At 32.0% G+C, this 15,887-nt stretch overlaps 1 protein-coding gene across 1 annotated transcript; it reads right to left on the reverse strand.

Moving 5' to 3' along the window:
• Nucleotides 1-5,058: 5,058 nt before the first annotated feature.
• On the reverse strand, nucleotides 5,059-15,809 carry LOC138308921 (solute carrier family 35 member E2A-like). The gene is made up of 7 exons (XM_069249980.1): nucleotides 15,716-15,809; nucleotides 12,105-12,541; nucleotides 11,532-11,667; nucleotides 10,856-11,104; nucleotides 10,190-10,243; nucleotides 5,727-5,930; nucleotides 5,059-5,311 (listed from the first exon to the last, which is right to left on the reverse strand). The coding sequence occupies exons 2-7, from the start codon at nucleotides 12,349-12,351 to the stop codon at nucleotides 5,059-5,061; spliced, it is 1,143 nt and encodes a 380-aa protein (XP_069106081.1). The 5' UTR covers nucleotides 12,352-12,541; nucleotides 15,716-15,809.
• Nucleotides 15,810-15,887: the final 78 nt, after the last annotated feature.

Below are 15,887 nucleotides of genomic sequence, written 5' to 3' on the forward strand. Positions count from 1 at the left end.
ATTATTCATTATGCTATTTTTAATTCTTAATTGTAGTTAAAAATATTTTTCAGAAAAAAATATTGCTTGATTTACATGATTTCTTATAGGTCCTTAAAGACATTTAATTATTCTATTACATTTAAATTATCAGGTCAGTGTAGGTTCATCAAAGGGAAATAACTCTAGTTAATGGTCTATTTGCTTTGGTAATAAATGAACTAAGATTCAACAGTTTCTATCATTTGTCTTTCCAAGAAAAAAAACCTGATCACTGATGCGAAAGAGTTTGCTTATATAGCAGTCTCAAATTTCATGTCATTTTTTAATATTTCAATATTCCTTATTAGTTTAATAAAATATAATTATAATTCAACAACGAAACAGTCAACAAAAGTTTACATGAAAGTCCAACCAACTTTATACATGTACATGTATGTACAATGTATTATGGAAAATATAGAGGTTATTATAGGCTTATGAATACTTGTACATTGTAGAAATATCAAATCAGGGGTAGTACAAAATGTATATCTATTATTGCTAACTTGCAAAGATAGCTGTTACAGCTGTAACATCTGGGAATATATCATACTTACACTAGGGTCGTTATGGTAACTACTGAATAGTCGTCCGTTTTTGTTTTAAATAACCGCCAGGGTCATGGCTATTTTACTGATTAAGATTTACTACATTATTGTATGTTTAAGAGGTGGAGGGAAATTGGAGTACCCAGGGAAAAACCATCAACATAAAAGTCAGAAGGTAAAATGTCCCATAAGGGATTTAAATTTGGAACCTGGAGGTGCAGGGCCAGTGGTTATATGTTGGAACACCTGTATAGCCACTCGCCCATCACGTCCACTAATCTCACTAGTCAATCACTGTTAGAGGAAACAGCAATCATACTAAGAGAGTAACTAAGTATTTTACCTCACGTTGATGACCATGAGGACATACCTCAGATTCTCCATTAAAAGTTTTCCATAGAGTAAATGACTAAATGTTTATATTATGTACATACACTTCCAAACAAGAGAGGACACAAATTGACCAACCAAAAAGCATAATTCAAACAAATTAAACATTTCTATAGACATAGAGGGAAGGACCAGATGCTCCAGGAGATTAAAGTCCTTTGTTACCTGTCATATATATCTACTCGCTAAGCCTTAATGTCTACTGAAAATTGGAAAGTGATAACATCACTTTTTAGTATATTTAAACATATTTAAGTCTAGGTTTATGTATAACACATGTTTTATTCTTTGTTTTCATCGATGTACATCACTCCAGAAAAAAAGTTTTTTTAAGAAATTTTTAGTCCCTGTGAAATATTGAAATAAGATTCCACTATGCATACTGGCTCTAAAAGACTATCACAAAATGTAGCACTTGATTTATACACTTAGTAAGCCAGATACAATGGAATGTATTCACTATATGTAAATATATCAGTCATGGTAACTTAATCAAATTTCAACAAATAAATTCATTCCCATTCATCCAAGTTGTTACATGAATAGATAATTTGTTTAACGACCCATATGAACCTTAACTGGAAAATATCTCTTTAACCAGTTTGGTGTCAACAAAAATCGTCCGTTTCCTGACAGAAACTTATCCAAGTACAACAGTATCTTGCAGTTCTATATAAATACATGTATATGTATCCATAAAATATTTGAGTAACATTGTGTGTTAAGACCTTCTAATATGATCCAAGGGAGATAACTTTGATCTAAGTACGGATCAATTAATCAAATAATTAAGAGTGCAAATCCTGTTTGTGTCTCTAAAATCATGTCACCCAATGGAGCCTATTTTTTCTGAAGCCTCTACAGTATACCTACAGGATGTTATGGAGCAGGTAACACAGCTAAGTAAACAATTCCCTATGAGACTGAAATACATATGTGTCAAGGTCATGAGAAGGTGACTCCGTGAGGAATGATCTAGTTTCAAATATCTTAATCAGATTAGTGATAAGCTAAAGTTATATGTTTCTTTCCTAAGACATTGACTATCCCTATCAACACATTTATCAATTGAAAAGACAAAAGCTTCAGTAGGATTTCTAAACAAACAAAACAACACACCTATGTGTACCACACTCTGATTAATGATAATCCACAACCACTAACATGTAAAGTCTGCATACGCCCAGTTTCATGAACATTCCTGGAAGTTCAGGAATCCCTGAACTTAAAATTCTCCATAGGAAAGTATTACAGATTTTAAGGAAGGCTCCATAACTTTTTCCCCTTAACTTTGTAATGCTTTTCTATGGGGAATTTTACGTAAAGGCATTCCTTAAAGTAAAGGAATGTGGGTGAAGCTGGGCCCTGACATGCTTTTACAAGACACACTTCAAGGTGCTGGAGATAAGCTAAACAGTGGGTGTGTATGCAGAGGTGATCAGGCCCAGTGTAATCAACATTCATTAACTTAAAGGAATTCCTTAACTAAAATTATCCATGAAATGCATTACAGAAGTAAGAGAACACCCTTAAGTTAAAGAATTCCTGAAAGTAAGGAATGTGAATGAAACTGGGCCCAGTAATATCAACAGTGAACATTGATCAAAGACTAGAATAGATGCTACAGTATATTCATACTTCATCTATAATCTATAAAATAATGGTCTAGCAGAACACATTTTGTTGATCCCTAAAAATACAACACTAAACTTTAAACCCTACAACATGTTGTACATATAGCTACAAACAATTTCAATATCATACAGCTAAGTTAAATAATCAATGTATCATTTGAAAGATGAAGAAAAGGCACTTTAACATACATTATTATTCTGACTAATGTGTACATTTATTATCATAATTGACGTTAGGTTTGATAATTTTCATCAAATGTTACAGTACCATGTTTGCGATAATTAACACCACTTGCCCCAAATTATAAACAGCCTATTTTTAGAAGTCCCCTGACATCAATGATCGCAAATATGATCTTTTCAAATGCTAAATACCTTTTGCTTTGTTCAGAAATAAGTATTAAATCTCTCATCAACTGGGAGAGTCATACAATGTACATGACATCATGTTCTCACCATAACATCAACAACTCAGAATGGGATATCAGTACCAAATTATCTTAGTGCATGAAGATAAAAATGTTATCCTCAATGATGGACAATGTCATGGAACAAATCTTGGGATAAGAATGTCTTACCAAAGCTAAATTGTAAAATCATTATGATTTAACCTTTAAGTGTGCGTTTATAAAAATATACATGCCTACTCAGACATGAACATATCTGAAACAATTTATACTTGTAAATATATTACAAGTGAAAAACAACCTACATTTTGCATGTGTTAATCATTATCAAATTTCTATAATACATGTAGCATGGACCAGTTATCAAGCAAAATAATTAATACTTTAGTATACTTTGATAAACTTTAGTCCAAATGAAACGTTTAAAGATCAAAGAATGAATTAAATACTTCAATAGTTTTGTGAGAGTAAAGACAGTGCTGTGATTGAGAATATTAAATTAGAAAATTAATAACTAAATCCTAAATTGTTTGTACTGTACCAGTACTTCGTGACACACTGTAAAATTTGTCTTCATTTAATTCTCTCACTTATAAGTCGAAATCAGAAGATTTGTTTTCCTGTTAATAATCGGTTATTGTTGGTCCTATCTATCTGCATTACAATCATATGATTATGAAAAGAATCCACAAACTGAAGAAAATATATGGAAAGGAAAAGTACATGTACAATAATTTAAAATGCCAATTTAACATGTAATATATAATATAATATCCTTTTCTCAACAAGTTTGCTTTGAAATATTCATCACAATTTTAAATAAACATTTCAACAAAATTTCACTACTAACAAAGTTCTATTATAAGAAATGATAAAATAAATGTCCAGATTAACACGGTTCCTAATTAAGCAGGAACTATGTGTGAGCATATTTCAACAAATATAGTAAATAATTGTATATCTTTTTCTAGTGATGTAATCTAAAATAAAATATGTCGCATGTAAATGTGGCTAAGAAATAGATTTCTTTGATGACAGCGAAACCATGGGTTGGAGATCGAATTCCTTGATGACACCCATCAGTGAGACTATCAACTGGAAATCAGATTTCTAAGATAATGTCTTGACACCAACAAAACCATTGGTTAGAGATCAGATTCCCTTGGTAACAGCCATCAGCGAGACTATCAACAGGAAATCAGATTTCTAAGATAATGTCTACACACCAACAAAACCATTGGTTAGAGATCAGATTCCCTTGGTAACGGCCATCAGTGAGACTATCAACTGGAAATCAGATTTCTAAGATAATGTCTTGACACCAACAAAACCATTGGTTAGAGATCAGATTCCCTTGGTAACAGCCATCAGCGAGACTATCAACAGGAAATCAGATTTCTAAGATAATGTCTTGACACCAACAAATTAAAACCATTGGTTAGAGATCAGTTTCCCTTGGTAACGGCCATCAGCGAGACTATCAACTGGAAATCAGATTTCTATGATAATGTCTAGACACCAACAAAACCATTGGTTAGAGATCAGATTCCCTTGGTAACGGCCATCAGTGAGACTATCAACTGGAAATCAGATTTCTATGATAATGTCTAGACACCAACAAAACCATTGGTTGGAGATCAGATTCCCTTGGTAACGGCCATCAGTGAGACTATCAACTGGAAATCAGATTTCTATGATAATGTCTAGACACCAACAAAACCATTGGTAAGAGATCAGATTCCCTTGGTAACGGCCATCAGCGAGACTATCAACTGGAAATCAGATTTCTATGATAATGTCTAGACACCAACAAAACCATTGGTAAGAGATCAGATTCTCTTGGTAACGGCCATCAGTGAGACTATCAACTGGAAATTAGATTTCTAAGATAATGTCTTGACACCAACAAATTAAAACCATTGGTTAGAGATCAGATTTCCTTGGTAACGGCCATCAGCGAGACTATCAACTGGAAATCAGATTTCTTTGATAATGTCTTGACACCAACAAAACCATTGGTTAGAGATCAGATTCCCTTGGTAACAGCCATCAGCGATACTATTGGTCAGATTTCTTTAGCATCACCCATGAGTGAGGGTGTTGCTCGGTAGTGTCACCCATGAGTGAGGGTGTTGCTCGGTAGTGTTGTTTAATTGTGTGTAGATTTTGGTCATACTCTTTAGCCTTGGTATATAACAGTACACCAATGGTTACTACACACGTCCCAAGTCCACTGAGGAATGTCACAGGGTTACTAAATAATATCACAGATATCCAGATCAGGAAAGCTCGCTTTACTGTGTTCGCCACACTGTCAAAGAGAAGAAATCAAATTATAATAACAATATCATATTGTAATAATATCAGTATATAATGTCAGTATAATATTAGTATAATGTCAGTATAATATCAAAATCAACTCAAATCACATCATTACAGAATCATTGTGATCCAAGTATTATTGGTGATCCCAAACTAATTAAAATTCTAAATATGTCAATTGTCAAAATATAGGTCACAGTGATCTAATTAAGATTCTTGCCTGTTCAGCCAAAAATGACCTAGGTATTTGGTTATTGAGAGAAAATATTCATAAGATTTCAGCATCTTTGACTTCCGTAACACTGATAGAAGGTCAAGAATTATTCTCTACTGACCATAAATAAACCATATTCTAACTATGACATCCAAAACACTTGACATAAAGGTATAAATTAGTGACTTACCTGTGTGTGACCGGGGATATATATCCCATTAAAACATACGCTGATATACTTTGGAAATGAAAAAATGTTCCATTTATAATTAGCACTGTTAACATGGTGAAGTCTAAAGTTTTCTGTGCATTTGGCAAGTCTATCAGAAAGAAACAGGCTGGAATTTGTACAATGATTGATGATATGCTAGTGTAAAACTGCAACTCTGCTGGGCTGAAACAAACAGGAAGTAAACAAAATGAACTCCTGGGCCATAAGTAGGGCTAGCAGTCATGTAGACATAAAGATCCACAAATTCTGTGTTTGAAAATCAAATCTATAAATATAGGTTGAAGATAATTGGCTTTAAACTTCAAAACTAAAACAAAGTCAAATTCAAATTACAACACCAATATAATAAGCATGTTTCTGAGAAATAATACTAATTATAAACATTACTACCTAACTCCTACAATATAATAAGCATGTTTCTGAGAAGTAATACTAATTATAAACATTACTATAATAAGCATGTTTCTGAGCAGTAATACTAATTATAAACATTACTACCTAACTCCTACAATATAATAAGCATATGTTTCTGAGGAGTAATACTAATTATAAACATTACTACCTAACTCCTACAATATAATAAGCATATTCCTGAGAAGTGATACTAATTATAAACATTGTTACCTAACTCCTACAATATAATAAGCATGTTTCTGAGCAGTAATACTAATTATAAACATTACTACCTAACTCCTATAATATAATAATCATATGTTTCTGAGCAGTAATACTAATTATAAACATTACTACCTAACTCCTATAATATAATAAGTATGTTTCTGAGAAGTGATACTAATTATAAACATTACTACCTAACTCCTACAATATAATAAGCATGTTTCTGAGAAGTAATACTAATTATAAAAACATTACTACCTAACTCCTATAATATAATAATCATATGTTTCTGAGCAGTAATACTAATTATAAACATTACTACCTAACTCCTACAATATAATAAGTATGTTTCTGAGAAGTAATACTAATTATAAACATTGTTACCTAACTCCTATAATATAATAATCATATGTTTCTGAGCAGTAATACTAATTATAAACATTACTACCTAACTCCTACGATATAATAAGTATGTTTCTGAGAAGTAATACTAATTATAAACATTACTACCTAACTCCTACAATATAATAAGCATGTTTCTGAGAAGTGATACTAATTATAAACATTACTACCTAACTCCTACAATATAATAAGTATGTTTCTGAGAAGTAATACTAATTATAAACATTACTACCTAACTCCTATAATATAATAAGTATGTTTCTGAGAAGTAATACTAATTATAAACATTACTACCTAACTCCTACGATATAATAATCATATGTTTCTGAGCAGTAATACTAATTATAAACATTACTACCTAACTCCTACAATATAATAAGCATTTTTTTGAACAGTAATACTAATTATAAACATTACTACCTAACTCCTACAATATAATAAGCATGTGTTTCTGAGGAGTAATACTAATTATAAACATTGTTACCTAACTCCTACAATATAATAAGCATGTTCCTGAGCAGTAATACTAATTATAAACATTACTACCTAACTCCTACAATATAATAAGCATGTGTTTCTGAGGAGTAATACTAATTATAAACATTGTTACCTAACTCCTACGATACAATAAGCATGTTTCTGAGAAGTGATACTAATTATAAACATTACTACCTAACTCCTACGATATAATAATCATATGTTTCTGAGCAGTAATACTAATTATAAACATTGTTACCTAACTCCTACAATATAATAAGCATGTTTCTGAGCAGTAAACTTATGTTTATAAACTAATATAACATTACTACCTAACTCCTACAATATAATAAGCATGTTTCTGAGCAGTAATACTAATTATAAACATTACTACCTAACTCCTACAATATAATAAGTATGTTTCTGAGGAGTAATACTAATTATAAACATTACTACCTAACTCCTACAATATAATAAGTATGTTTCTGAGGAGTAATACTAATTATAAACATTACTACCTAACTCCTACAATATAATAAGCATGTTTCTGAGCAGTAATACTAATTATAAACATTACTACCTAACTCCTACAATATAATAAGTATGTTTCTGAGGAGTAATACTAATTATAAACATTGTTACCTAACTCCTACAATATAATAAGCATGTTTCTGAGCAGTAATACTAATTATAAACATGTTCCTGAGCAGTAATACTAATTATAAACATTACTACCTAACTCCTACAATATAATAAGTATGTGTTTCTGAGGAGTAATACTAATTATAAACATTGTTACCTAACTCCTACAATATAATAAGCATGTTTCTGAGCAGTAATACTAATTATAAACATTACTACCTAACTCCTACAATATAATAAGTATGTTTCTGAGAAGTAATACTAATTATAAACATTACTACCTAACTCCTACAATATAATAAGCATGTTTCTGAGAAGTAATACTAATTATAAACATTACTACCTAACTCCTACAATATAATAAGCATGTTTCTGAGCAGTAATACTAATTATAAACATTACTACCTAACTCCTACAATATAATAAGCATATGTTTCTGAGCAGTAATACTAATTATAAACATTACTACCTAACTCCTACAATATAATAAGCATGTTTCTGAGCAGTAATACTAATTATAAACATTACTACCTAACTCCTACAATATAATAAGTATGTTTCTGAGAAGTAATACTAATTATAAACATTACTACCTAAACATTTCTGAGAGTAATACTAATTATAAACATTACTACCTAACTCCTATAATATAATAAGTATGTTTTCTGAGCAGTAATACTAATTATAAACATTACTACCTAACTCCTATAATATAATAAGTATGTTTCTGAGAAGTAATACTAATTATAAACATTACTACCTAACTCCTATAATATAATAAGTATGTTTCTGAGAAGTAATACTAATTATAAACATTACTACCTAACTCCTACGATATAATAATCATATGTTTCTGAGCAGTAATACTAATTATAAACATTACTACCTAACTCCTATAATATAATAAGTATGTTTCTGAGAAGTAATACTAATTATAAACATTACTACCTAACTCCTACGATATAATAATCATATGTTTCTGAGCAGTAATACTAATTATAAACATTACTACCTAACTCCTACAATATAATAAGTATGTTTCTGAGAAGTAATACTAATTATAAACATTACTACCTAACTCCTACAATATAATAAGTATGTTTCTGAGCAGTAATACTAATTATAAACATTACTACCTAACTCCTACAATATAATAAGCATATGTTTCTGAGCAGTAATACTAATTATAAACATTACTACCTAACTCCTATAATATAATAAGTATGTTTCTGAGAAGTAATACTAATTATAAACATTACTACCTAACTCCTACGATATAATAATCATATGTTTCTGAGCAGTAATACTAATTATAAACATTACTACCTAACTCCTATAATATAATAAGTATGTTTCTGAGAAGTGATACTAATTATAAACATTGTTACCTAACTCCTACAATATAATAAGTATGTTTCTGAGAAGTAATACTAATTATAAACATTACTACCTAACTCCTACAATATAATAAGCATGTTTCTGAGGAGTAATACTAATTATAAACATTACTACCTAACTCCTACAATATAATAAGCATGTTTCTGAGCAGTAATACTAATTATAAACATTACTACCTAACTCCTACAATATAATAAGCATGTTTCTGAGAAGTAATACTAATTATAAACATTACTACCTAACTCCTACAATATAATAAGCATGTTTCTGAGAAGTAATACTAATTATAAACATTACTACCTAACTCCTACAATATAATAAGCATGTTTCTGAGAAGTGATACTAATTATAAACATTATTACCTAACTCCTACAATATAATAAGCATGTTTCTGAGAAGTGATACTAATTATAAACATTACTACCCAACTCCTACAATATAATAAGCATGTGTTTCTGAGCAGTAATACTAATTATAAACATTACTACCTAACATTTACTTTTGACCATGTGCATTAATTTAATCTACCATATTCATCCCAATAGTCATACTTGTCCCTATATAAGCACCCCAAGCTTTTTGAGGCCTCAATTTCACTTTATACATTGACTTAAATACAGATTGAAACTATGAAAACCATGCAGGTTTCTCAGATTTCTTTTGTAGGTTTATTCATGACTTATTCTGTGAAATAATTCAGTGAAATAGTAGCCCATATATTTAGTATTATTTAGTGTCCCTTTATTTTTCAATTTTTAACCGCCCGGGTGCTTTTTGGGTCAAATACTGAATGTATATATTCATGTATATATTTTACTTCTACATTTACCTAATTTTATGATATATAAATGTGTTATTTTATATGAGCATTAATATTTACTTACGTGTATTTATATTTTTCTCCACTGATCAATAATTTGGAATAAACATTTTGTAGACTGAAACAAACAGGAAAAACAAAGTCAGAAAAGAATTTGTTAATATACATAGCAAATGAATATCCAAGATTGAGTTTTATTGAGTCTTGTATTAAGATGTTCCAGATGACATTCCTATGTAACTGTGCCAGACATGCATAATACATGTTTACTGTATTGCACAGTATTGTATTGTTTCATGCATTGTAAAGTCATTAACAATTTTGTCTTCAAAATCAGAAGCAGTAAGCATACTATATTCAACAATAAATTCTCATAATTGATACAAATTACAATATGAATATACTCTTCCAAAAAAGATAGGGACATCCCCAGAGCCAACCTTGGGTTTTACCTGATTTAGTGACACAGCAGGAAGAATATCCCCTTCATACACTCATATAAAAGGGTCTTAAATGTGGATGTCATTATTAGTATGAAGCTGTTCTAGTAATCAACATATCTTAAAAAATTATACATGCAGGATACTGTATTCAACCTAAAAATCATAGGAGAGTTACGGTATTTTACCTACCCTAAGTCTGGAAATGTGTCAAAATAGGTGGGGGGGGGGTCTTATTTATGGGAGGGGTCTTATTTGCAGTGAAATACAGTGTATAGCTATACACTTACCACTCTGTTAAATTGGTAGCTAAAGCCGCTATAAATCCTTGTATATTAAAACTGAGTTCATAAGCTGAACACAAGGCCAGTCCGGCCATGATGGGTATAAGAGAAAGGAAAGTGTACATTCCAGTGTATTCTCCTATCAACATGTACGATATCCCCACAGTAAACAGTGGTGCCGAACTCTTCACCGTCTCCGTAAATGACACTGCCACAAATTTCAGGGCAACAAGTCCAAGGACTACAGTGGAAAATCTACAAAAGCAGTAAAATATGGATGTAGGCAATAGCATGTACGATATAATGTATTGAACATCAAAATATAAATTTATTTGTCTTCATAAGATATTTCATTCCTAACATTCATTATTATCACATGTAATTTTGTAGCTCTTAAAACTTTATTTTCATTCACATGTCCAGTTTTAATACACAGAACCTATATTTAATGACAAATAAAGTATTACCAATAGGGCATATCATTAACACTTGGATCGTCATGTACATGCACTGCCACTGGCCTTATTCAATCAAAAATACATCAGTCAGTGTAAGATGGCAACAAACTGAGCAAAGAATACAAAACAAATTATCTTAATTCATAGCTTCAAAGGAACTCACAAATCAATTAATTAGCTAAAAATAATGATAGACTAAATTAATCAAAGAACACTTAACAAACCTCATTGTTCCGACTAATATCATATTTCTCCAGAAATTCGGAGGTTTTCCGTCCCTTTCTACTGGTTTGTAGAATCCAAGCGGAAGATACATTTGGAAAAATCCACATATCGTAGTCATTACCATCTGCATGGCTCCTTTCATGATAAGAAAAAAAATAACATTTATATTATCTTTTATACCAGTTTTAAAGTTTTCTGTTACTTTCACTCCTGAATCAGCCTAAAAATCACTAAATTATAAAACAAAACTTGTTCTTATATTCATGGTTCAAGAAAGCAACAATTGTTTCTACACGACAAAAATTAAAAAACAAATAATATCATGTATACCGTAGAATAGAGGCTTATAGGGGGAGGGGCAATAATTAAGACAAATACAGTACAAATACAGTAGATTGAGTTGGAAAAATTCATCCTATTGTGCTATTATTATCATTTTAACCAAACATGCTATGTATGACATTACCAATAAATATTGTATGTTTACAGATTTACCTTAACATGTTGGATCTCAATCTCCACCATGAATAATTCAGATAAAAATAAAATAACATATGGCTAGTGTGTTTTACCTAAAAGTGCTGGATCTCCGCGTAGTGTTGCCAGGATGTACTTGTTGAGGAACAATGTGCAGGCACTAAAGATGTACCAGAGGACGAGGAAGAGGAATGCTCGGGCATTTAGGATTCCCTGTTTCTCCTCGGATGTGTGCTGCACTACATGCTTGGTAGCCGGCTGCATCTTGACTAAGTCAAGCGACATGTCTATATGGTGATGTCCAGGTCTGGGAGTTGTGGGGTCATTACTGTCCGACATCATAAACACCAGCAGACAAACAAACAGCTGCTTCACAGCTCCTCAAAGGATCAATTTATAATGAAGTATTAACTAGGTATTTAGATCATCAGCTGCTGTCCTTCACATGGGTTTTTCCAGGTTTCAGATTTTTGTTGGTTACCAAGGCTGGAACCAAACGTATACCAGCACACAGGTCACATCTTTGATAGACCTTGAAGGATAATAAACAATATAATGCTATAAACAAACAATATTTATATTAAAGTATACATATATCAGAATAAGAGAGAAGCAGCCCCAAAAGTGATCAGGGTCTGGAAAATCATCATGACATATATGCATTTTAATTATATTTGCTCATGCATTATGCATGAGCAAGACCTTTGCTGCAATCTCATTGGCTGACTAAAATGAAAAGTTGTAATGGTCTTTCTGGACCCCTCATCATTTACCTTTGGCATATAACCCCTACACCAGATACACCTGAAAAGAAATGCCATGATGATTTTAAAAACCCTGCTAGGCCTATATTTGTACTTTTGGGGCTGCTATCATCTTAGTAATGGCCCTTTGTATATAGTTGTGGTGGACGATTTTGAAAGGAAAATTATTGCGCTTTCCAATGATAGTAACCGTTTTTTATGAAGACTTGATAGAAATTTGTAGCCACTAACGCTAGGTGGGTTAGTAGTTTTGAGTCAGGGAGCTTTAAAACCACTGTTGACGTATATGTAGTAATTAGGCATATGTAGAGTGTAATTTTTACCAATTTTTTACCTAGACCTCTAAAACGTCTAAAAATGGTCTTAAGGCACTCTGGTGGGTCCATAACAAGGATTTATAAGTGAGAAGAATTTGTCACTGTCTCTTTCCACTACTAAACACGACTATGAACCGGGAATAAAACCATTTTCTCCACAAATACTTGTCTTATCGAGTCAAAAGAAACACTAATGTAAAGTTTATTAAATTTCACAATGTTTAAAACTTGCTTTCAAGACGGAAGATTTAAATGTCTTCAATTTTTGTTAAAAAAATATGACAGCTCATGAAATGACGGCCCACTTAAGAAAGTAAGACAGACGATTGATAAGCCTGGCACCCGCAAGCAATAATCTAATAACATAAGACGTCGGTATTGAGAAACTTCTGATGGGCAAAACCGACATCAAATATGGCTAGGGCTATATGAGTCTTCACAAGTTCTTCCCTCGACCTAGGGCACGAGTTTGACGCTTAATTACGGAACAAAAATTTACAAGAATGTCAAAAAACATGTATAGCATGAATCAGTATATAGTAATCCATGAACACAACCAGCTATAAGAATAGGTATGACAAAATATAAATCCACAAAATAATCACACATAACGTAGGTGACCCATAGCAGTCATGTCCAGTGCTGTACTATCTTGGTTAAATCATATTCCAATTTTCATCACTTCTGGTTTATCAAGATAAAGCATGATGTATGAAGTGAAAAGATAATATTAACAATGGTAAACAAGTAGTTTTTATCAGTTTTAATGAATTCTGGAAATATTTTAATACAACAATACATTTTAGTTCAAATACTGCAAGAATTTTGGAGATAATGGTAATTTTACTTTCCGTCACTATTCCGTAATTTGTAACTACCGAGTAAAAATGGCTAACAGGTAGACTTACAAATAGTGGTGCCCAGGGCCCGAGTAAAGAAATGTCTAAATTCAGTATAAAAATGCACCAGTGACATTTTTTGTTTTGGATTTGATTAGCATGGTTTTGGATAATTCATTCAGGATATGAAAGGTTAGTGTAAAGACAACTTGAAATTTTGAATTCATATTAAGCCGATTTCTGTGCCGTGTGAATCCTGACTCGATTGTAAGAGGTTAGACACGACGAAATGATTAAATGTGTCTTGTGGTGCTATACCTCTAATATTGTTGGAGTACTGCAAGCTACATCAACGGTTGCGCTGGCGGATATCAAAGGAAAATTACAACAAAAAAGCTCTTACACCGTATTCATCCAAAACCCAGAGTGACAAATCCTTCTCCAAATCCTTGGTCCATAAATGTACATAAACTGTAACTAATTCTCAAATCCCTGTGTGGCTTTGAAGTCTAAGAAGACCTGTGATGCCATGTATATAGAATGATAGTGATAGTAACTCCCGAAATATAGATAATAGACAGGTCGGGGAGAAGTCCTGATTTGGCTATTATAGTGAAATACAGCTGTAATAGCCAAATATAGCTATATAAAGAGTGGCAAAACGCATTAATTCTTCCAGAAGAGGTATATGTTGCAAAAAGCGAGAGTTTTTGATGCTATGTATGTTATCTTTGTCCAAAGTTGACACGATAACAAAGTTAAAATGAAAAACTCACCTGTGCATTTTTCTGTAAAATCATCGTTTTTCTAGCAGTGAATTGCAATTGTTGTCTGTATTTGCTTATTAACCAATTTCTAATCCATCTGAAGGTCACAATAACTTGCACATGTTCTCCCATATTTGTGCCAATCGAGTCAGAGTCGCTTCAACCGGAAGGGGATTTATACATTTTTTCCCTTTTTGACCGCCGGCTGAAAATGTCAATGGGCCGACTTGGGTATGGTCCGAGTTCTCCTTCAGTTAGAGTTACTCCCCTTTGTTCATTCTGTTATTATGGCGATAAAAACCAGGGATTTTACAGAAAATTGCACAGGTGAGTTTTTGATTTCAACATCGTTTTTGTAGTAACTAAGAACATGGATCATATTCCAATTAGCCCGACACCAGACTTAGACATTATGACAGATAGATGTCTGGTTTAGGGCCAGAGCGCCGTAGTACTCGAAAACCTGGAATAAGCCGACACCTTTTGGTATTGGGCCAGGTACTTTCCGATGTCCAATCTGGTGTAAGGGCCAGAGTATCTCGGGCTAATTCCAATTTACTGTAACACTCGCTTTTTGCTTTAAATACATTTTTCGGCAGATTCCATGTGTTTTGATTCTGTTTGTATAGCTATATTTGGCTATTAAAGCCGTATTTCACTATAATAGCCAAATCAGGACTTGTTCCCGACCTGATAGAGCATGAAATTCCTATTAATTATGCTTTGTATAAAACATCCCTATTTTTATTAATACACCGGTGGTGTCTTCTTGTGTTTGCTGAATGCAAATTGAATATGTATTCAATTATCATTTATTTTGTTTACTTTCAGTAGACTCTACATGTTTCAAATACATCAAGATTCTGTTCTGCTGGTCTATGACATTAACCCTAAAATTTACATTAATTCGAATAATCTTGAAACAATTATTTTTGTGATTTTTTTCCTTTTTAAGAAGAATCCTTTCCGGTTATTCTGTATTTGTGTTTAAATTATGTCATGTTCGGCCAAATACTTACGATAATTAAGCAAATGCACGTTGCAAATAAATGGCAATATTGCCAACACACACCTTGCAGGTATTCTTTGTTAAAATGAAGCTTCAGTGATCTAGGCGAACGAAGATATTCGAAACAAACGTTTCACTGACTCAAATTTCCAAGACTACGATCATTTCTACTTCCGGGTCAA

The sequence above is a fragment of the Argopecten irradians genome, chromosome 1 (genome assembly GCF_041381155.1).
Source record: "Argopecten irradians isolate NY chromosome 1, Ai_NY, whole genome shotgun sequence".
Taxonomy (NCBI): Eukaryota; Metazoa; Mollusca; class Bivalvia; order Pectinida; family Pectinidae; genus Argopecten; species Argopecten irradians.